General features: G+C 49.4%; 1 protein-coding gene and 1 non-coding gene across 2 annotated transcripts; one reads left to right on the top strand and one right to left on the bottom strand.

Moving 5' to 3' along the window:
• Nucleotides 1-349: 349 nt before the first annotated feature.
• LOC142453884 (U2 spliceosomal RNA) lies at nt 350-539 on the bottom strand. The gene has a single exon (XR_012785457.1). It is a non-coding gene; the product is annotated as a U2 spliceosomal RNA (small nuclear RNA).
• Nucleotides 540-12,526: 11,987 nt separating this feature from the next.
• Nucleotides 12,527-16,494, top strand: PTCRA (pre T cell antigen receptor alpha). The gene is made up of 4 exons (XM_075553787.1): nt 12,527-12,584; nt 14,577-14,897; nt 15,859-15,903; nt 16,316-16,494. The coding sequence occupies exons 1-4, from the start codon at nt 12,527-12,529 to the stop codon at nt 16,492-16,494; spliced, it is 603 nt and encodes a 200-aa protein (XP_075409902.1).
• The last annotated feature ends 6,267 nt before the right edge of the window (nt 16,495-22,761 follow it).

The raw sequence follows: 22,761 nt of genomic DNA, 5'->3' as shown, positions 1-22,761 counted from the left end.
TTTTGAACTGCCAACCATGCAGATGGTAGCCCAACGTGTAACTACTACACCATACATAATAATCTATAGGTTACCAGTGTCAATTTTTAAAAATCAAAATTTACTCTCACAGTCTCATTTAGGAGTTTAAACGTCCAAATTCAAGGTGCGGGCTCGAGGGGGAGGCTTTCTCTGTTGGAACTGAGCAAAGGTTCTTGGGCAAGAAGAGTCTCTGAGGAAAGGCTCCTTTCAGAAGGGCCCAGAGGGTGTTTCCAGTCTTGACTCTCTTTGTCAGCTGTAAGACATCCCTTTCCTTTCTCTCTTTCATCTTGTTTGTTTGTTTGTTTGTTTGTTTTTGAGAAAGCCCTTAAGGGACTGCACCATCCCTGGAAGCACTTCAGTACCAGGCTGATGCGTGGAGTGGATGGAACACCTCCTAGTCCAACTCCTACTTGCAAAAATGCATTTAATATGTTGCCTTCAAATAGCGGACTATCAGATATTAAACTGATAAGAACAGATAATACACTTGATTTCAAGCCAAAAGGCTGAGAAGCGATTTCTTTCATCTTTTAAAAGAGAAAAACTGACACAAGCAGGCAACATTAGCTATTAACTGTGGTTTTTCTACTGACGAATAAGCTGAACTGTTCCACGTTCAATTCCTGGAGGATGATCCTTGAGTTCTGTGATGTGGAGGAGACTGTTTCTCACGAGACGCCTGCTGGAATCTGGAGGTGACACGTCAGATGAGGGAAAGAAAGCACATGTGATAAACTAAGAATTCATTATACAACATGAAGGTTTGCAGCTTACCAAAATGAAAAGGTAGCTTCTTTTAAAAAAAATATGTCATGATATATGTATCAACTCTCAAGGAATAATAAATTGAAACATTGAAAAAGAAACAAAAACATCATGTTTTCAGTAAAGTTTTGCACAGAGGTTTCGGTTCTCACTCAGCCATTTCTTTGTAAGTTGCCCCGTCACGCTGTTTGCAGTCCCCACATCTCAGTCCCCTTCTGTTTCCACTGTGGGCTTCCTTGTCCCTTCATTCGTCTCCTCTGGACCCCGCTCCCTTCTGCTTGGGCAAGTGTTGCCCGTTTCATCTCCTAGAGCCCTCGTCACTCTTCCAGTCTTCGTATTCACTGAACAGCTCGGGGTTCTCTCTGGCTGGCAGGGACTCTGGAGCCGCAGGGGTTCGGGGTTCTGTGTTGGGCTGCAGACTGCAAGGGGCCTTCAGCTCCCATCAAGAATTACTCCCAGTCTTGGAAACGCACAGAAGCACTTCTACCCGGCCCTAGCGGGTCACTGAGTCGGCGTCGACTCAATGGCTATGAGTTTGGTTTGGATTTTATTCTTTGGCTGAGAGGTGACCTCTGGCAGAGGCTTCAGTTCCGAGTTAGAAGGGGGATTTAGGGTCATCATCTCAGGGGAGTTCCTATGAGACCAGTAAGCCTGGTCTTTTTTTTTTTTAATCATTTTATTAGGGGCTCATACAACTCTTATCACAATCCATCCATTGTGTAAAGCACATTTGAACATTCATTGCCCTCATCCTTCTAAGCCTGGTCTGCTTTATTCATCTGAATTGTGGTCTACATTTCTCACCCGTTCTAACCCACACCTTCTTTTAGGTTCCTGGTCATGACCGTTGGTAATAATAAATAGGCGCCACCTAGTTCTTCTAGAGAAAATTTGGGGTGAGGAACAGCTTGTGGTGCCCACCATCTGTCAGCTGAAAGGCAGCAGGGCCGCCGGAGCCCAGGCCCCAAAAAAGGAGTAAAAGGTCAGGTGCCAGCTAAGTCCTCACCAGGCAGCCCCAGGCCTCGGTGCAGTTTGAGGATGTGGCCTTGTCTCATAAAGAAGGAACGGAGTAGGGGCTGCCTGTGCAGAAGGCCTTGTGCGGGGATGCGATGCTGAGAACGACGAGGCTCTGGCCTTCCTAGCACCTCCTGCTTCCGAACCAGCTGGGGTGGCTCAGCTGGCGAAAGGGAAGGCGCCAATGTGCAGGCAGACTCTGGGCGCACTGAGAAGGGTGCAGGAGAGCGGACCTGGCAGGAGACATCACAGAGCTAGGAAGAGTTCCTTATTTAGCCAAAATAATATGATCCCATGCAGTAACACTTTAAATCCCTCCACATCATCGATGCCCGGGAGACAGAACAGACTTCATTCTTACCACTAAATAGCAATTTTCAAAATAAAGAATGGGTGTAAGGAAAAAAGAGAGAGAAAGAGAGAAACTTTTGGTTGGTGTGGGCCAGTCGTCCTTTAGACTAATGCCTTCCTTAGACTGTCTTCACTCTCTGCTGCTCTGCATGGGAGAAAGCCAATCGCTGTCTTTTAGATGGCTTTCAAAGGCATGGCGCTACCACCCCCACCCCCCCAGGTCAGTGGTTGAAAGTCACTTTACCTGGCACCTGGGGGAGGAAGATGAGGAGGTCTGCCCCTGTAAGACTTGCAGCATTGGAAACCCTGCTGGCACGGGGGTCCCATGTTCACCGCAAGGTCAGCAGTGGGAAACCACCAGTCCGCCCGACGACGAGGCTGTCTACTGCTGAGTGACAGGCTCGGGCACTCACTGGGGCAGCCCTACTCTGTCCTAGAGAATGGTTAGGAGATGGCATTGATTTGGCAGCGAGGAAGTGAGTTATGAGTTGGAATCCCCTTGATGGCGGAGGGTTTGGGGTTTGGGGTTTGGATACTGAGATAGTTAAAAGTTTATTGTGCCAACCTGGCTGATAAACACATGTGGAGTTAATAGAAAGGGAGGAGAGATAAATGGCTCAGTAAGACTCGCCTTTCTAGTTCTCAGGCCTCTCGCTTTCTGATGGTCAGACCAGGGTGCAGCTGCCTTAGCCAGTTCCCTGCTCCAGCTGGCAAGGCTCACTTCTTGCAAGACATCCCTGAGGAGAAGCTGCATGGACCTACCCCGATGCAGCCCTGGGTGCTGGAGCAGCCCTGTGGAGACCCCTGCCAGTGCTGAGATGCTTACATGTTCACTGACTCGTCTTTCCTCCTGCAGTCGGTGTCATTGTATCTGTTTTGTGACATGGAGGAGGACTTTGTGGTTTGGTGTTGAGCATATAGGTTAATGTTGGACTTGTGGGCTTGGGCAGCACTGGGTTGGGATGTTTTCTTGATGTGCACTTACCCTTTATATAAAATTCTCTCTTACACATAGAGTTTCTGTGGATTTGTTTCTCTGTGTACACAGGCTAACACAGGTACGCACAGTGGTGTAGATATGTACAACCTCCCACGTTTATTTAGCCTTCATTGGGCTTCTGATGGCCGCAGGGGGCACAGACAAAGAGGAGGCGGAGCGCTGGATGGCATAAGTACCTGACGGAGAATGGGAATCAGCAAGCAGAAACCTCGGTGGCAGTTTGAAGGATCCCTCATCTCCTGTAGTCACGGGGCAGATGAGGCTGAAGACTGGCCCTTGGGTCCCTGGGGAAGGTTGCCGACGTTCTGCGTCCATTACAGTATGCTCAGCCCCCTTCCCAGCCCCCCGCCCCCCGATATCTCAGGGGAAGACTGGTGCGTCATGAGACAGGCTGAGGACATTGGGGCGAACACCACCGAGGCTGAGAACTCGGGGTCCCAGCTCTCCTGCAATGTCTTGCCTGTGTGGACAAGCCCCTCTGGCACCATTTCAGCCTCCATGAAAATTACCCTCCGAACCCTCCCGTCCCGCCTCTTGGCTCTGGGCCCTCCCCAGTTAGATTCCCAGCACGGCCCTGGTGGAGAAGCATAAGGCCCACGCTGAGGGAAGTCTGTCTGGGCTGAAAGACATGCAGGTTTGCCAACTTGCCTTGGCAGGAGCCACCGGGGCCATGTGAGAGCGGGTTCCGATGGAGACAGACCAAGGAGGATGGAATGTGAGGCCCCATTTGCATGGGTGATCCCCCGGGTCTGGGATTTAGTTGGGAGGGGCGGCAATAGTCAGGCTGCTGGACTGGCTAATTGAAGCCTAGGTGTGATGGTAGTCTCCAGGTCATGAAGTGGACATACCAGAACTTCCCTGGCAGGCTGTGAGGGGAGGCATCCAAAGACTAGAGGAGCTGGGGATGCTGGGTGGGATGGATTCAGTACACGCTGTGTGGCCTCCTGTTTGGAGGCCCAAGTTGAAGTTGCCCAAGTGAGGTTTGAAGTTGCCCAAGTGAGGTCACCAGCGCCCTGGAATTGTTTCTATGGCAGTTTTAGAGGGCCGGAGAAAAGAACCGGATCCCATGTCTCCGTGAGAACCAAGGTGTCCTCATGGGGTCAGTGGTTCACACGCTCAGCTGCTAATGGACAGCTAGCCTTTGGAGTCCACCCAGAGGTCCCTCAGAAGAAAGGACTGGCTACTTTGAAAAAACAAACAGGGAGCAAAGCACTCCTCTGACACAGGGTCACCCCGCAGGAGCCAAACACCATTTGGTGGCAGATGGTTTGGTGGTTTGCTTTTGTCTTTGTTGGTGGGTGGGTAGGGGGAGATGGGGTGGAGGCCTTACCTGACCTCTTTTGGCTTACACAAAGGAGGAGGGGACTCCAACTCCTCCACTCCAAAGGTCTGCTGCCACGAGGCAGAGGTGATTCATGCCTGCAAGCTCCAGCCTTCTTTTATATATTCTGACCCCACGGTTCCTGTCTGGAAACAGCTTTCCTGCTGAGTTTCCTGCATTAAGGATATTGTCTTTGTCCTCGGCAGTGTCTCTCAGGAGCCAGCAGCCAAATCTCCCTGGTCCTTGGTGACTTTACCACATGGTCCCTTGGCCTTTGACCTCTGGCCTCCGTGAACCAAGAAGCCCACCTGCTACTCTGCCTCGGGTCTCAAAGTTTCGATGGCCACTGCCACTTCCAGGCAGGGATTTCAACCATGTGACGCTGGTGGCTCCTCTTCCTTGATGGGCCGGAGAATTCCCTCTGTTCCAGCTTCTGAGATGACTCATTAACTAAAGCGGACCAACCTTTCTCTAGCAGTTTCACATGCCCGGGTGTACCCGATCCCACTCAATCATTTGGCGGGAGGTACGGAGACATGGATGGAAGACCCATATTAAGCAACATCGCTTCACTACTTCACCACAGCGGGGTGAAGGCCAGGGGGTGGGTGATGCTTACTCATTAAAGGCAAGGTCATTACCACAACCAGTAAATCATGAACATAAGGTAGATAAGAGAGGCCTGTGGACATATGTCAGCCTCTTTCCCCAGGGCTTACCCAATGGATTCACACAGCTTGGTTCACGGGTGCTGCCATACCAGAACCCCCACAAGCGGATAACTTCAGCCACTCCATGGGAGATAGACGAGGCATCATCCCCACAGCGGTTTACATCCAGTTCTCCTCTGCCCTATGCGGCTCCTTCAAGTCAGGATCAGCTCAACGACACCTGTGGGTGGGACTACCACTCTAGAGTCCCTGGGTGGTACAGATAGCTTGGCATTTCGCTCCTCACCAAAAGGCTGGTGGTCCCAAGTTTTCCAAAGGCACCTGAGAAGACCGGCTTGGTAACCTATTTCCAAAAGGTCATGGTCATTGAAAGCCCTGTGGAGAGCAATTCGACTCCGAAACACAGTTACCAAGAATTGGAATGGACTGGACAGCAGTGAGCTTGGTTTTTTTTTTTCTGGTACCCCTACTCCAGAGGAATGTGCTCCCCCCTCCCCCAGACTCCTGTCTCGATTCCTGAGTGCGTGTGCACACACTCACACGCACACTTCAGTCACAACACCTGTGAACCTCCACATTGCTTGTTTACAAACTTGTCTTCCACCCCACCCCCCCATCCTTAATGACTGCAAGCATCTTTGTCTTATTACCCTCCCCTCCTCTCCCCCTGCCCCAGTCTGGCATAGAACAGGGGCCAACAAAAGTCCTGTCAATATTCTTCACCAACCCAATCATTTAAGTCCATTCCCTCCTCTTCAGTCCTCCCTGTTGGTGCCCATCTTCATGGGAGTGGAGTCGACACTGAAGATAGCCTGGCATGAGTCAGGCCCGCCTGAGTCCTCCAAGTGACCTCCTTGCTCTCCAGCACTTTAAAGAGAGCTTGTGGGGAGGGGAAAAAATGGAAAACGAGCTGATTCCAGGAACCCAGGTGGAAGGTGAATTTTGAGAATGACAAGGGCAACGAATGTATAAGAGTGCTTTGCCTAATTGATGTATGTATGGATTGTGATAAGAGTTGTATGAGCCCCAATAAAAAGATTTATTAAATAAAAAAAAAAGAGCTTGTGCAGCAGATTTGCCCAGTGCAGCAGCTTGCTGAGATGGGTGTTCAGATTGAAGTTCGTCTGCCCGGCGACCTTGTGAAAAGAGCTTTGGACACAGACCATCTCTGTGACGAACTGCTGGCATGCTCCCCTCCCCCCCTGGCCCCCTTGCCTCCCCGAGCCTCCCCAGTGATAGACCATAGATTGATTTTGACCCTCCATTTCCTCAGCTGTCAACAGAGAGGAGGGGAGGAAGCTCCAGAACTGATTGTGATGATGTATATCCATCCCTTTTAAAAGGCACTTAGCTATCAAGAATACTGATGAAGTTGACCGTGGTTACCATGGGTGAAGGAGGAAGAGGTTTTGCTCAGGGCATGGAGTTGATGTTCACGGTGGTGGGACCATTTGGAAAAGGCTATGAATTACACAGGGGTTGAATCGGAGAACGTTTTGTTGTGCATATTTTTGCCACAATTAAAAAAAATAATTACACTATTAAAAAGGAGTATAAAGAAGAAATGTTCTAAAATTGATTTTGGTCCTGATTGAACTATCGAATTGTATGAAATGTGGATGAAGTGCCAATGAAACTGAAGAAGAAACACAGAGGGTAAATAGTTCCTGCGGTGGGGGTGGGGGTGGGGGGGTATGAAGATCAACCTTCATCCTCTGAACTTCAGGTCCCAGTGGGCACGGTCAATGCACCTGGGCTGCAAGGGTTCGACCACCTGTACCCTAGGGGGCTAGCTCATCGTTGGAGTCAGCAAGACGGTCAGATGGGAGGTAAGCGATGTGAAGACCAGGTCGGAGCCCACAGCAGGGCTGTGGTCAGAGAGACGCCCCCCTCCCCGCCCACCCCCAGCCCTTCCCCGCAGGTTTGCGCTGGGAGAGGCCCAGCGAGGCCCAGACCCAGTCTCGCAGGCTGCGGAGAGAGGACGGCGCCCGGCGCTGGGAATTCGCCAGCTTCCCGCCCTGGGAAAGGGCTTGAAGTCTGAAAGGACCTGACGGGGCGTTTTTCCCCACCTGTCATGTGGCCGCCCCAGGCTGGAAAGCGGGAGGGTCGTTGAGGCCACCTGCATTCCCCCCACTCTCCCCTCCGCTGGGGGTTCCAACCCCGACCGCGAGTGTGCGCGCATCTGCGCCGGCTGCGCCTGGGAACCCGCGGCGCGGGCGGCCTCCAGGCGCCGAGGGGTGGGGGACGGGGGTGGGGGGGGACGGGGGTGGGGGCTGGGGGGAGGGGCGACGCGCCCTTCTGGCTTTCGGGGCTCCCTCCGGAAGGTCAAGAGAGTGCCATCCACACGATGATTAAATTAACCGTCCACTGGCACGGGGTGGGGTGGAGTCGTGGGAAATGAAAGCCCTTGCGGGCTCCGCGGGTCACGCGGGAGGCTTCGAGGCCCCCAGGGCGGGAAGGACGCTCTGCGAACGGTCCCGGGCTAGTTAGTTGGCTCTTTGTGGCAAAGAATTAAGAGGCTCCTCTTCCACCGCACTCTGACATTCGTTTCGGATGGAGTTGCACGTGCGCGCGCGGGAGGGGCATTCAAAGCACAAGGAACCACGAGAAGAGGAGCTGAAAGGGGGCCCGTTCCTGCGCAGGATGGTGTGTTGGTTCCTACAAAACAAGAACCCTTACGTTTGAACAAGGAGAGTGGAATGAAAGGGGACCCGTGCCTTGGGGAAGGGGCTCCAGCAATAGCAATCTCCCAGAGTTTTTAACTATGTGAAAGGTTGTATAAAATCATCAAATCCTGAAGCGGGCAGAGGAGCTCTGATGGCATCGTGGGCTAAGCATGGAACTACTAACCACAGGGTCCTGGGGTTCGAACCCACCAGCAGCTCCAAGGGAAACGGAAGAGGCTGTCTGTTCTCATAAAGATCTGAAGTCTCAGAAACCCAAAAGGGCAGTTTGCCTGTGGTCCTGAAGTGACGCCAGGGCACTGAGTTGTAAAAGAGGGTAATACACAGACAATCAAGGGAATAACGAACTGAGACCGGCTCACAATCGGGGAAATGAAATATACCATTTTGAACTGGTCAAGTGGAAAATTTTTTGAAACAGTAAAAAAGAAATGTCCCATGCTAATGGAGAATGAATGCCTTATCAACACATTGTAGTCGAACATAAATTAAGACAGCAGATGTATTTCCGGAGTCTTACACACACAGATCTTTCAGCCAGTATCTATTAAAAATTAAATGTAAATTTGGAAAAGCTTTGTGCACAACGATATTTATGATCCCAAATTGGAAAACCCAATGTCTAACAAGGAATGATTAAATGAATGTTGACACATATGCAATTTAATTTATTGATTTTCCTGATACTTTCATGGCTTTATTAATTATCACATTTAGAATTACTGTTTTAAATTGTTGTGTTTTAGGTGTAAATTTGCACAGCAAACTAGGCTCCCACTTAACAATTTCTACACAATTTTAAAAGTGGTATTGGTTAAAAAAAGTGATATTGGTATTTTTTGTAGTCTTATTTCTATTTATTTATAATTGAGAAGTGGGTGAAGGTTGACTGAGCACATCAGTTTTCTATTCAACATGTCATAAAGTAAGTAAAAGATATATATATAAAACTATAGATGTGTATATATGTAAATATATAAATATAAAAGTATTTGTTGACATATGTATGTATATATTTATATATGTAAACACAAATGAAGCAGATGGACTTTGGAACTCTACTTAAATCTTGCCTCAATACAAGAATAGTTTGTTCTAACAGTGTGGCATTATATGATACTCCCCTTTCTGACATGATCCCTGAAGACAAAATGGGTGCATAAGCAAATGTAGTGAAGAAAGCTGATGGTGCCTGGCTATCGAAAGATACAGCATCTGGGGCTTAAAGGCTTATAGTTAAGCAAGCAGCCATCTAGCAGGGAAGCAACAAAGCCCCCGTGGAAGAAGCACACCAGCCTGTGTGATCACGAGGTGTTGAAGGGAAGAGGTATCAGAAGTCCAAACACACCAGTCAAGTTGATGTGAAGGGGCATGGATGTAGAGGAGACCCTAGACCCACCATAAGATAATTGGGTAGTCCCTGTCGGAAGGGCCACATGGAAGGGATGATAAATCCAGGTTGTGGTATGACACTGAGGAACTACATAACTACCCTCTCCTTCTTTAACACTTCCTCCCCTTATTATTATGGTTTTTATGTGTTTTACTTCATTAACTGAGTTAGATTTGCATATGTTCCCTTGCATATTAAGATTATGTGGTACATGAAAGTCAACCCTTCATAAATAGTTACAGAGTAATGGTTCCCTGAGGGTGTGGGAAGGGGGAGGGGGAGAAGGAGCAGAATGGGGAGCTGATGCAATGATGACTGTGTCACCTCATTCGATGGGATTGAACAACAAAATTGAATGTGAATGGATATACTAGATTTATTGGATTGTGTTGGATATGTTAATAAAACCATATATATAAAATAAATTGGCAGAAATAACCATTAGCTTCCTTCCAGAAATATCTATACATTTCTCATACAAATTTGAGCATTTATTGTCTATTTAGGTTTGTGTACTGTTTGTTTAAACCTCCTGTTGGTTGTAACAAAATGAGAGAACATTTGATGATTCCTTCTTATGTATAAAAGCGGCATTAAGCCTGCTTCATGGGTCATTTTGCTTCACCCTCACAATATTCCTTTGAGAAATTCCTATCCCCCTGTCACAGATGTGACGGAGGATTGGGGAAGAAAAGATGCTCCTGAAAATCACACTTCTACTGAGTGACAGGATCGGGCCTGGAATCACAGGCTGTGCTCTTAACCCAACTCAATTCTGCACCCAATGTCATTAAACGGTCCTTGAAAACATGGTTTTAAAGACTGTGCTCTCACATAAGAAGCCCCAGCAGCCTAATGGGTGATCCATAGAGTTATTAAAACCAGGTCAGCAGCTCCAATCCACCAGCTGCTCCACGGGAGAAAGGTGAGGCTTTCAACTCCCGTAAATAGTCTCTGAAACCCACAGGCCAGTTCTACCCTGTCCTGTAGGGTCACCGTGAGTCGACAGCAACTGGATGGCAGTGCGTTTTATTTTTTTCAATGAATAATATACAGTAATATACTTTTAAGTGCACCAAACCTTAATTCATTCCCCTAAAGCTAAGCCAGGAGCCCTGCTAGCAAGGTGGGGCCCTGCTAGCAAGGTGGGTTAAATATCAAGCTGCTAACCTCAAGGTGAGCAGTTCAAAACCACCAGTGGCTCTAAGGGTTAAAGAAGAGGCTTTCTACTCCCATAAAGGTATGTAATTTCAGAAACCCACAGGGGCTAAAAAAAAAAAGAAAAGAAACCCACAGGGGCAGTCCTACTTCACAGCAGTGAATTTGGCTTTGTTTTTGTTTTAAGTGCTAAGCATGTATACTGTTTCTACTTTATTGTTTTTAAAAATTAATACTTCAAAGAGCATCTTAGTCCCGTGTCTTTTAATTATTGAATCTCTTATTGTTTTATGCCTAGAAGGTATTTCAGGTCCTAGCATTTGGGGCAGTGGGCAGAGTGGTACTTCAAGGTCCCCAGGCATCTGGCGGCCTCCCCACAACCAACATGCGCAAAAGGAAGGTCAGCTGGGGGCTGGCCGGAGGAGTGGTGCAGGAGGAACCAAAAGGAGCTGAGCGGGGTTCTCAGTTCAACCTGCGCCTGCAAACGTGGAGGCAGCAGAAAAGGATGAATCTTCAGACCAAAAAGTGCAGCCAGAGGGAAAAGGAAGTAAAAGGAAAACCAGTTGAAGCAGCCAACCAAGAAACCAACCCAGACTCACCTGCTGGAAATGGAGACACAAAAAACTAAGAACGCCTAGCGTCTGAGGAAGCAGGAGAAGAAGCCAAGTCTGCTGAATGTTCAGGGAGCGGGGAACGGGGAGGGAGGGGAAAAATGCGGATCTGATGCCGGGGGCTTAAGTAGAGAGCAAATGTTTTGAGAATGATGAGGGCAGTGACTGTACAGATGTGCTTTACACGATTGATGTATGTATGGATTGTGTTAAGAGTTGTATGAGCCCCTAATAAAATTATTTTTTTTTAAAGAACTAGAAAAAAAAAAGTCTGCTGAATGTTCACCTACCATGTCTTCCTATCAGTTGGCCCTGTTAGCTCCCTTCTTGTCCAATCCAGAGGAATGTGTGTATCCACGATTTGGTAAATGCAAGTTCTTCATAGCTCTGGGGACATTGTAAGCGACAGTCGACCCCACTCCATCCCCGTGTTTTTAAGTGGGAATGCTTTCTGGTCGACGTGAAGCCATTTACTGGTCGTTTGGTTTTTGGTGCAAGCAGAAAAGAATGGGATGTTGAGTTGTGGGAAGATTTGACCGTCTTGGGTGTCAAATAACATTCCATGGGGTGGGGGGGAGTTTCTGTGTCCCTCCTACTAAACATAGCTTAATGGCAGTTTGCAGTCACTGTCCCGCATTTGCATCAGTTGAACATTTCAAATGCTTCCATGCTTTGTCTTTATAGAAGCAGATGCCAGGACTCACATCCCGGTTCCTCCATGCTTTGTCTTGTTTTGAACAGAATTGTGTCTGGATACCCTTCTGTCGTCCTGGGTTTCTTGTCTGCACTGTGTGCATCCTCTGCCGCCTTCCCTCGTGGAAGACCAGTCTTCCAGATCACTTTGCTACGACGTGCTGAGAAGGGTTGAACTGAATGTGCAGGGGATGTGACCGTAAAGTGTGAATTAGCGGGACTTCAAACGTATCCGCTGATTAACAATTGAAGATATTGGTACTTGATTACCTCTTTTAAAAAATAGCTCCAAATTTTAAAGCTGTAAAGTCACTGGAATTTAGAAACGAATTGTATCGACAGGCCATTTTAGGATTTGGGTGCACGCCTCTAAGAACTGTGTGCAAATTGTTCATAATGTTTGTGTACTCATCCCCCAAGCAACCAATATAATGCAGGTTACAAAAGAAAAAAAAAGATATTTCAAGGTCAAAATGAGAGCTATAGCTGAATTTAATGGGATCACTGAAAAGGCCTTTTGTAAACTCTTTATCTTGAAAAAAAGAGTTGGTTTCTGCAAGGGCCAGGGCATGGCAAATTACTCTGCAGACCATGAAGTCCTCTTCAGAAGGCAGGGATGTGGGCATTTGGCTTCTAGTGTGGGAGAGAGAGCTCTCTCCTGAGAGAGGACTGGGTGTAGGGGGTAGGGTGCAGAGGGGAGGGGCCTCTCACTTGGGAAAACGGCTTGGTGGCAGAGCAGCTGAGGTGCAGCTGGGGCTGGGCCTGGAAGGCAGTCTTGTGGGCACCTCCTGCCCCAGCCCACACCTTGGGTCTGCAGCTGGATCCTGCCTCCTCTGGGTAGGTCATGGCCGAGCCGTGGCTGGTGCTTCTCCTGGTCCTCGGGTGTCCAGCTCTGCCCACAGGTGAGCTCCCTTCTTGGACCCCTGTTAGTCTCCCAGTAGATTGCCCAAGCCCACCCCTTCATTCTGAGCCTGCTTGGGTGTGGGTGGGATGCAAGGAGGCAGGACAAGAGCCATTTGGGGCCCTTGAAGAGCCCCACAAAGGACCATGATCCTTTCCCCATTGTGCCCCACTTCCCAACTACCTCTCTCTGGGGTCCCTGTGCCATGTCTCCTCCACCCCCCAAGTTCACACATTGATAGGAAAAGCAGTCTCCAATTAGGGGGAGAGAGCACTAAGAGCAAGGTAGCTAGGGGTCCATGGGGCTGGGTCCTAGGGTAGCCAGCACTGGGGTGTGCCCAATGGGCTGCTGAGACACGAGCAACATTGCGAGGCCCTGCCTTCTGACATCAAAGCACCCTATTCTGAAGGGACTCCAGGTGGCTTGTGTTCACTCCCCTAGATCCCGGGGTGCTTGTCCACTTCCAGGGCTAGTTACCCCAATGTCTGAAAATCAAACCAAGAGTCAAAGAGCGAACGTTTTGAAAAGGAAGGTCTTGGACCTGTGGGTCAGGGGTTCTCCTTGATCTAAAGTTGGCCCCCAGCAGGTCACAGACTCTCTTCCCATGGAGAAATACACCACACTCACGTGGAGCTGGGAGAGGCCATGTGAGTTCTGAAAGGAGGAACAACCCCAGGGGGCTTCCTGGGGGAGGTGGGAGCGAGGCTCAGTCCCAGCTTCTCTATAATTCTTCTGTTTGCGATGCCTTGTCAGCATTATCCTGGATTGTAATGATGTTGGCGCATCCTCATCAGGACATTTTACATTCATGACCTCCGCACAACAATCGGTGGAGCTGATGTGACGTTCCCCATTATGTCGATGGGACAATGGAGACCCAGTGAATTAAGTGGAGGAGTCAGGAGTCAAGTCAACTCTGTCTGAGGCCATGCCCCAGACGTGCTCCCTTGTGTCCTGGGGAAACCTGTTAGCAAGGTCCACGTGAATGAGCATGGAAGTTGGAGTCATATGGACCTGGTTTCAAGTCCTGCCTGGGACACTTACCAGCTCCTTGGCCAGTTGTTTGACGTTCCAGAAATCGTTCCTGAGCCACACCCCCACCGTACTCCCCACAAGAGTCTTGGGCATCACCTCTCCAATGTGGGAGTACTGCTTTAGCCTGGATGCACTTAATTATGGTGGGAGTCAGTTTGTAGATTTTAAGGTTTGAGATTTCGCGGATAGGGGAAACTATCCAAATATTCAAGAATAATGTTTTGTTCCCCTTGCAGAAAAGAGTAAGATGATGGGGAAAATCAGGGCTATTCTAGAAAAATATACAACAAAGGCTTCTAGTACCCATATGATTTTTAACAGTTATTTTAAATGTATATTTTTATTAAAAATTTTAATTATGAAAGGTAAAAAGAACAACAGTAAGGACATGAACATAATGCCACAAACACACATACCCCCTCCACATGCTAACATTTTGCTGTATCTTAATCAAGCTTTTTTTCTTTCTTCTTTTTTTTTTAAAAGTTATGAGCACCTTTGAAACTTCCTTTGATCTCATTCCAGATCCTATTTCCTTCCCTTTATTCCCGGAGGTAATCACTCTCCCGAGAATGGCACAACCTGGAATTATAATGATTTGTTTGTGAACCTGCCTTTCCCATGGGACGGAGGCCCTTGAGGGCGGACAGGGCCTACTCCAACCCCAGTGCCCGTCATAGACAGGATAGAGGGATCAGTAGATAGGACTAGAGATGGAAGCTAAGAAGGGTGAATGGAAGAGAGCAGGGTGGCTAGACAGATGGAAGAATGGAAAAGAGAAGGGCGGCTAGAAGGATGGTTTGATGGGAGAAAAGGCTGTGTGCGTGGTAGGATCGATGGATGGATAGCAGAAGAATAGATGGGCTGATAGAGACGCAGATGCCAGCCTTCAGTGAGTACTGACCTGTGGGGCAGAAACAGAATGATCTACCCCCTATATGTGTGTGCTTTCTTGCAGGTGTGGGGGCTACACCTTTCCCCTCTTTGGTCCCACCGATCACGCTAGTGGTGGACGGGAAGCAACAGACACTGGTGGTCTGCCTGGTCTTTGATGTCTTACCCCCTGGCCTTGACAGCCCCATCTGGTTCTCAGCTGGCAATGGCAGTGCCCTGGATGCTTTCACCTACGGCCCTTCCCCAGCAGCAGATGGCAGCTGGACTAACCTGGCCCAGCTCTCCCTGCCCTCTGAGGAGCTGGTGGCCTGGGAGTCCTTGGTCTGCCACGCGGGGTCTGGGACTGAGAGCGGCAGCCAGAGCACACAGCCCTTACAGCTGTCAGGTGAGGATGGAGCCTGGAGCCCTGCAGAAACTCTCTGTCCCCTTTCACACATGCTGGGGCTACTCTGGACCTCTGCTGTGGTGGGAAGGAGGGCAGGCTCCAAGCCCCAGGAACATCAGGGGTTCAAGAGCAGACCATCCAGGTGAGCTCAGAGCAGAGTGGCTGCAGGACCTGAGATTTACAACTATACGATCTGGGTTCTCTTGTATGACTTCTTCTTCCTCTAGGGCTGATGCATGGTGATGTATATTATATATATATATATTTCCACTTAAGGAGTGCTGGTGGTGTAGTATTGGGTGAGCAGTTCAAAATCATCAGTCATACCTTAGAGTAGCGATTCTCAACCTGTGGGTCGCGACCCCTTTGGGGTCAAATGACCCTTTCACAGGGGTTGCCCAATTCATAACAGTAACAAAATGACAGTGATGGTTGGGGGGTCACCACCACATGAGGAACTGTATGAAAGGGTTGGGGCATGAGGAAGGTTGAGAACCACTGCTGTAGGGGAGTACAAAGACCTATATTTCATATGACGAGATGGGTTCTATCATTTTCCCATTCTCAGCGAGGAAACTGAGGCACAGGAAGGTTAAGTCACATGTCCAGCATCAGCTATTATTACGACTGACTTCTTTCTCAGGATTTCCTCGTGTTTTCACCTATCAAATGGGAATGTTTGTTAAGTCAATGCCCTGTGCCTTGTCTGAAGTCACTGAGACACCTCAGTCCCACCAGGGCACAGAACAGGGGTGGTGGGGACCTAGGGAGGAGGAGGGGAGCTCTGGGTCTTTCTGAAGAATCGTAGCCCACAGACTCAGGGCACTTGCTACTGGCTCCTGTATACATTTGTCCCACAGAGCCTGAACACCGGCTCAGTGCCAGGGCCTGAGGATAGGGGAAGCGGAGCTCCATGGTCAGGGCCATGCCCAGTAACCCACTCCCTTCTCTTGGCTAGCAGGAGAGGCTTCCTCAGCCAGGACCTGTGGCAGAGAACCTCTCGGGGGTGAGTACTGGGGTAGGAATGGGCTAAGGAGCTGGGTCCTCAAGGGCGGAGTGATTGTTGGGTGGGGGCACAGGCTGACCTGGGTCTGTGGGTCAGAGGGCAGGTGGGGCTGCAGCCCCACAAGGTCAGCAGTTTGAAGCCCGCAGCCACTCACTCCCCAGCAGACAGACAGGGTGGGTGAGTTTCAGTCCCTGAAGTCCACAGGGGCAGGTCTACCCTGTCCAACAGGGTCGCTAGGTGAGGACGTGGGGGCAATGGCAGTGAGTTTGGGTTATTTGGAGGAAGGCATTTATTGCAGAGTTTGGATGTCAGGAGATGCTCTCCCGGAAGGAGGACGGCACAGGGCCGGGGTGGGGCGGGAGCAAGGACAGAGCCCCGCCCACGGGCTCCCACCCCGCCTCTTCTCCCGCAGGGACGCCTGGCCAGGTCCTGCGCCTGGAGGCGCTGCGGCTGCTGCTTTTCAAACTCCTGCTGCTGGACGTGCTCCTGACCTGCAGCTGGCGCCGCGCAACCGCGGCAGGGCTGCCCCGCCCGGGGGGCTCGGGGCTCCCCGAGCTCGCGATGGCTCGGCGGCGGCCGGCACCCGTGTGAGCGCCCTCAGCTCTCCAAGATTGGACTTGGCAGTAGTGATGGAGGGGACGCCAGAGAGCTCCTCCCAGTCTACCGGATTCAGACCCTCCCCCGTCCCTTGCTGGCTCAGAGACCCTCAAGGCGGGGCTTGGGGCTCAGCACCCATTTCCTCACTCAGGTCTCCCAGCACTTGTCATTGGCCCAGGCTCCTGCTACATACGGAAGCTTTCCCTGCCAGACAGGCCACCCCCTTCAGAGTGGGGACCCCCTAGGCAGTTGGGCATAGGAAGTGAAGGTCAGCGAGAACAAGGAAATTAAAGGAGGATTTCCAGAGCAAAATAAGAGTGTTTTCATTTGCATCTGCCCAGGGAGGAGGTCAAGGTGCTTGAGGCCTACCTGCAAGGCTGCAGCTCTAGCTGCAGAGACCACGGAAGAAAGACCTGGCGATCTACTGATCTACGGCCAAACGTTGGGCCATTGGAAACCCTATGGAGTACGGTTCCATTCTAAGTCACCACACAATCCACTGGACAGCAACTGGTCCTGGCAAAGGAGGCAGAAATCTAGGAAGGCTTCCTTGAAGAAGGGGACTTCCTGAGGGTGAGAGCCTGGAATTGCTGAGTAGGGCTGGAGCCCAGGGAGGAAGCCCTTTCATCTCTGTTCCCTTCCAGCATAACAAGGTATTCATCTCTGTCTCCTCACCTTACCAATGTCAGTGAGAGGAGGGCAGGGAGCCCAGGCCCCTAGAGAGCGGGAGCCTGTCTCCATTTAGCATGATGTTACCTGTTGGCCCAACATGAAGTTCTTACAAACAGGCTTGACTGTGATGGACAGGACCAGAGTCCCCAGGCAAGAGGATGGATGTCATTCCAAACTTACACGTTATTGATTACGGAAGAGTGCTTTGGAAACCTTATACGGCAGTTCTACTCTGTCCCATAGGGTCAGTGTGAGTCAAAATCCACTTGGCAGATTTGGGTCTGTCTTGTAGCCAATCAACAAATAGTCACTGGACCTTAACCCTGAACTAGACCGAAAGAGACTTTCCCCCATTGTAGGGGGCTCTTGCACTGATAGAAGAAGCCGGATCTAGACTGTGGGCCTGGTGTTTAATCTCCAACAGCAAGTCAGGTCTCTCTGGAGGGTCCCTCCACTAGAAACACCCTCATGGACTCCAACACGTGCCCTTAGGGGTCTACTGGCCAGTGGCCCTGCCTCCCTGTCTCTTCCCTCCAGTCCACTCTGCACTTCCCCACGGCTGTGGGGTGGGCATGGTCCTGGTGTCCTGGGGCTGCTGCAGCGAAACACAAACAAACCATGGAGATATTGGGTGTTCCCTCCAGGCCTCTGTGAGCCCAGCCTGCTGGGAAAATGGTGCCAGTAGACTTGCTTGATGCAGGCTTGCCCTCTGCGAAATACAGTGAAATGGGGGTATGGCTGGCTATATCACCATGGACTGGATCACATACAACAACAGAAATTCAGCCCTCGCTGTTCTGGAGGCTAGCAGGCCGAAGTCCGGGTGTTTGAAAGTCTCCAGGAGATCCTATCTTACCTATTCCAGTATCTGACTGCTAGTCCCAGGAGTCATGGATGGGGGCAGCAGCATCTCTCTAACCTCTGCTTCCGTCTTGACTTGGCTGCTTCATGTCTGTCTGCGGCTCTTCTCTTCGGGACTACGCCCCCCATCCTCCAGGATGAACCTCCCACCACCTTCACTTAATTACACCTGCAACAATGCTGTTTGCAAATAAGAACATCGTCACAGATACCAGGGGTGAGAATTCGAATACATCTTTTGGGAGAACACAAACCATCCCATAAAAGGGATCGTGCTCTAGAATTCCCCCACACTCTTGGTCTGTGTCATTGACGCCCCAGCTCCCCTGTTTCTGCTCCCTCTCAGTGTCATGAAGACGCCCACTGTCTCCCCCACTGCCCCTCTCTCACTAGCCTGTAAGGAGCAGCTTCTATTACCCAAGGATAGGTCTTTTGTTCTCCGGACCGCAGCTGCTGCCAGGAGCACTGATTGTGGATCCAAGTAAGACAAAATCCTTGACAAGGCCAACCTTGGCCAACCTTGTCTCCATTCAGCATGATGTGACCTATGGGTCCGGTTGTGAGGATTTGGGTCTTCTTTCCATTGGGTTGTAATCCAGCCTGAAGGCTATGATCCTTGATCTTCATCCGCAAGTGCTTCAAGTCCTCCTCACTTTCAGCGAGCAAGATTGTGTCATCTGCATATCACAGGTTATTAACGAGCCTTCCTGTGATCCTGATGCTGCCCTCTTCTTCATGTAATCCTGCTTCCTTGATGATTTGCTCTGCATACAGATGGAACGAGTACGGTGAGAGGCTACCACCCCGACGCACCCCTTTCCTGATGTTAAACCAGGCACATTCCCTTGTTCTGTTTGCACACTGCCTCTTGGTCCACGTCCAAGTTCCGAATGAGTGCAACGAAGGGGTCTGACATTCCCATCCGTCTCAAGTTATCCACAGTTTATCTACTTGCCCCCAAACCGTCATGGAAAAGCCTACGGGCATTACAGGCCATCGAGAGAAAGGAAGTTATGACACACGTGGGAACATGGATGAGCCTTGAAAACACAGCGCTGAAAACACACACGGTGCTGCGTGAGGGCAAAGACTGTATGGTCCGACTCAAACGAATAGGCAAATGCCTAGAGACCGAGCTGCTTCCTGCTTCCCTGAGGGAGAGTCAGTGCCTGGTTTCTGTTAACAGCTCTGGGAGCACGTGTGAAAGCATCGAGGTCATGGCGCCACACACAATGAGCACAATCAGTGACATGGAATGACCCACGTGGAAATGGCTGGCTTGGCAAATGGCTTGTTCCAAATGTTTCTATGACAATGAAAAAAACCCAAAAACATCACCACCCCATGGAGGCCAGCTCTACCCTGGTCCACATGGGGCTCCCTTGAGTTGGCTTTGTCTCCTTGGCCACTGCTTAGGAAGGACACACAGGCCCTGGAGACAAGGGTTGTGTGAATAAGACTACTATTTTCATACACCTTCCCTTGGTTTGCCCATAGAACGCCCGAATGTAGTGGCAGCCTGGACCAGACCCAAAGAGCCCTCCTCTGCTCCTCCCGAAGCAACATTGAATCAGAATAGACCATCACTTAGCCTTGCCCCGTTACCAATAAAGTAAGATTGGTTGTAAAACGTTGGTCTTGTGGCTGGGTCATTTGGTTCAAAAAACGGACTCAAAAGCAACCACTTAAAATCACCCTCCTACTCCTCCTCCTCTCTGAGTCATTCACCCAGTTAGCTTTCACCCACTGCCCTTACGGCTCCAAACTAATCCTTCAGGTTGCTGTTGCCAGCTGGACCCAATAGAGACAGAGCCTGGCCGAGCAAGGAGCTGAAGGCTGGCATTCTTGACTAGTGAAGGGGAACTATTGTTTGGTCTTAAGACTTCAGGGAATAGTTTTAGTTTAAGGTTCAAAGATGACCTCAGCAATAGAGAGGCCTTGAGGTGCACAATTAACACCGGTGAAGACTGTGCTCCTCCGTGTGATCGACCAGACCAGACCAGGCCAGGCCAAAAAAGCGACATTTGCCTGCGCCCCAAAACGAAATGCAGAGGGTAGAAAGGGGCAGCAAAGATGAGCGAATGGAAATAGGAAACCCAGGGAGAAGTGGAAAGAATCCTTTTGAATTGAGAGGATGACAATTCATGTCACAAGACAAAATGTGTGTAAATGTTTGAATGGAAAACTAGTTTGCTCTGTAGGATTTCATCCTAGCCACAGTAAAATGTTCTTTCTTAAAAATTACATATATATAATTTTAAAGAAAAATGTAAAGGTTATATATATATATATATATATATATATATATAAAATCTTCTCTCAGAGCCAACAGAGAGGAAGCTTTCCCATAGAGCTGAGACCCTAAATTCAGACTTCTAGTCTCCTCACCGTAAGAAAATAGATTTCTGTTTTTTAAAGCCAAAACAAAGTAAAATAAAGATGATCTCAGGGCCATTGAGTTAGGGGTTCATCCAGTCTCCCTGGCTCTGGAAATTCTGGATTCCATGAAGGAGTCCTCTTGAATCACCCATCAGATTGGGAGCTTACTGAATACCTCCTTGTGACAGGCATCCAGAGTCTCTAGGGAGTCAGAAAGGAAGCACAGTTGCTTATTTGCCAAGTTTCTATCCCGGGTAAAAGGACTAAGGATATATACGTATGCGTGTATGTATACATATGCCTAAAATCAGTATAACCTCTCAGATGCTCTCTCCATTCCTTGCCCCATTGAGCTTCCCAGCAACAGGCAAGCCACACCAAGCACAGGCGGCTGTCTCTGACAGCATATGAATAGAAATTGAGGTTTGACAAGAAAATGATTTGACTTGGTTCTCAGTGGAGTAAATCTCGAGTTGCAGGGCAGAGAAAGCTGTTTGAAGATTGCAAACCGCTGACATTATCCTAGCCTCACCCACCGTGCCTGCTAGACTGACGGGTCGTATACCATCACCCACATTAACAAGTTGATCCTCAGGAACAGAATGCAGAAATGAGTGAAGCTCCGCTGCTGACAAATCAAAAGCAGTGGCAACAGTGCATCCACATGGAAGTGCCAGAAACTCAAACTGGATTCTGAAAAGGATCCGAAACAAGGGCTAGTTGATCCCCACTTGTTGCAAAGCCATTTGTGTGGCTCATCACAAAGGTGGCTAACATTGAAAAATACAGCGTTGTCTTTACATCATCTGGTGTCAATTTGCAAAGGAGTGGAGTCTAGCCTGTCAATCAGGTCACAGCTTGATGACCTAATTTGGAGGTGCAAAAGGAGATAAATAGCTCACTGGAGGCCAAATCCACTCATTCCCTGCAAGAGCAAGACATTCTTTCTTTATTTTGAGCAAGACATTCTTGTTGACAAGCCACATGGAGCTATGCTGATAGAGTCAGAGTCCTCTGCTGAGATGCTTCCACCGCCACGACATCCACAAGACGTTCTACCCACTAGCCTTGTGATCTTCCTGCATTCCACGTCATTGCCTGGCTCCATGAGTCTAAGGAAAAATTCATGGACTAGTAGGAACATATGGGGTAATATCAGACTTATGGACTTGATCTGGACTGGGCTGGGATGTTTTCTTTTTTTATTAAGTACTTTTATTGGGGGCTCTTACATTTCATCACAATCCATACATTCAGCCATTGTGTCAAGCACATTTGCACGTATGCTGCCATCATCATTTTTTCAAAGCATTTTCTACTTGAGCCCTTGATATCTGCTCAATTTTCCCCCTCCCTCCCCTGCCTGCCCTCCCTCATGAACCCTTGATAAGTTATAGATGATTATTTTCATATCTTACATCGTCTCTGTTGCCCTTCACCCATTTTTCCGTTGTTCGTCCCCCTGGGAGAGGGTTATATGTTGATCCTTGTGCTCGATTCCCCTTTTCTCCCCCCACGCTGGGATGTTTTCTTAATGTACCATTGTTCTTTGCAATAAATTCTCTCTTACACACGAGTGTCTATGAATTTCTGTCTCTAGACTACCCAGACTCGCACATACAGGAATCCCAGAAGGCTTCACTGTGCTGGTGCAGTCCGCGGAGACACCAAGAGGCGGTCACTCAAACAAACAAGGGGAAACTGCATGTTCTAAAACCAGGAAGGAAAAAAAAAATATATTAAATAAATAAACAAAACAAAATCAGGAAGATGTGTGTCAGGGTTGTGTCCTTTTACCATACTTATTCATTCTGTAGGCCGGGCAAATAATCCAAGAGGCTAGCTCTATGAAGGGGAATTCACAGGAAATGCATTAAAAACCTGTGCTGTGCAGAAGGATACAACCTTGATTACTGTAACTGAAGAGGACTTGAGGCACTTACTGAAGAACAACGACTACAGCCTTCAGTATGGCTTACACTTTCAAATATTTTTTAAAATCCTCACAACGACACCAATAAGCAACATCATGATAGAGAAAGTTCAAGTGGTCAAGGACTTCATTTTTCGATGGGTATTGGGCAGATCTGCTACAAAAGGATGTGGCGCGGTACGCCTGCGTCCCGGAGGGAAGTGACGTTCCGCCCATCTTCGGCCCAGCGCGCGGGGCCCTGTCCCGCTGCGGCCGGACCACAGCTCCCTCTCCCAGGTTCCAGTCCTCCGGTCTCTCCCGTTCCGGGTTGGCAGCGCTGTAGCCACGGGGAAGCCGAGGTCACCATCCGCTCTCTGATTGGCCGAGGCCGAATGAAGCTCGGCTTCCCATTCGTCAGATGGCGAACCCGGACCATG

This window comes from Tenrec ecaudatus, chromosome 7 (genome assembly GCF_050624435.1).
Source record: "Tenrec ecaudatus isolate mTenEca1 chromosome 7, mTenEca1.hap1, whole genome shotgun sequence".
Taxonomy (NCBI): domain Eukaryota; kingdom Metazoa; phylum Chordata; class Mammalia; order Afrosoricida; family Tenrecidae; genus Tenrec; species Tenrec ecaudatus.
This window is presented reverse-complemented; position numbering and strand designations above follow the sequence as displayed.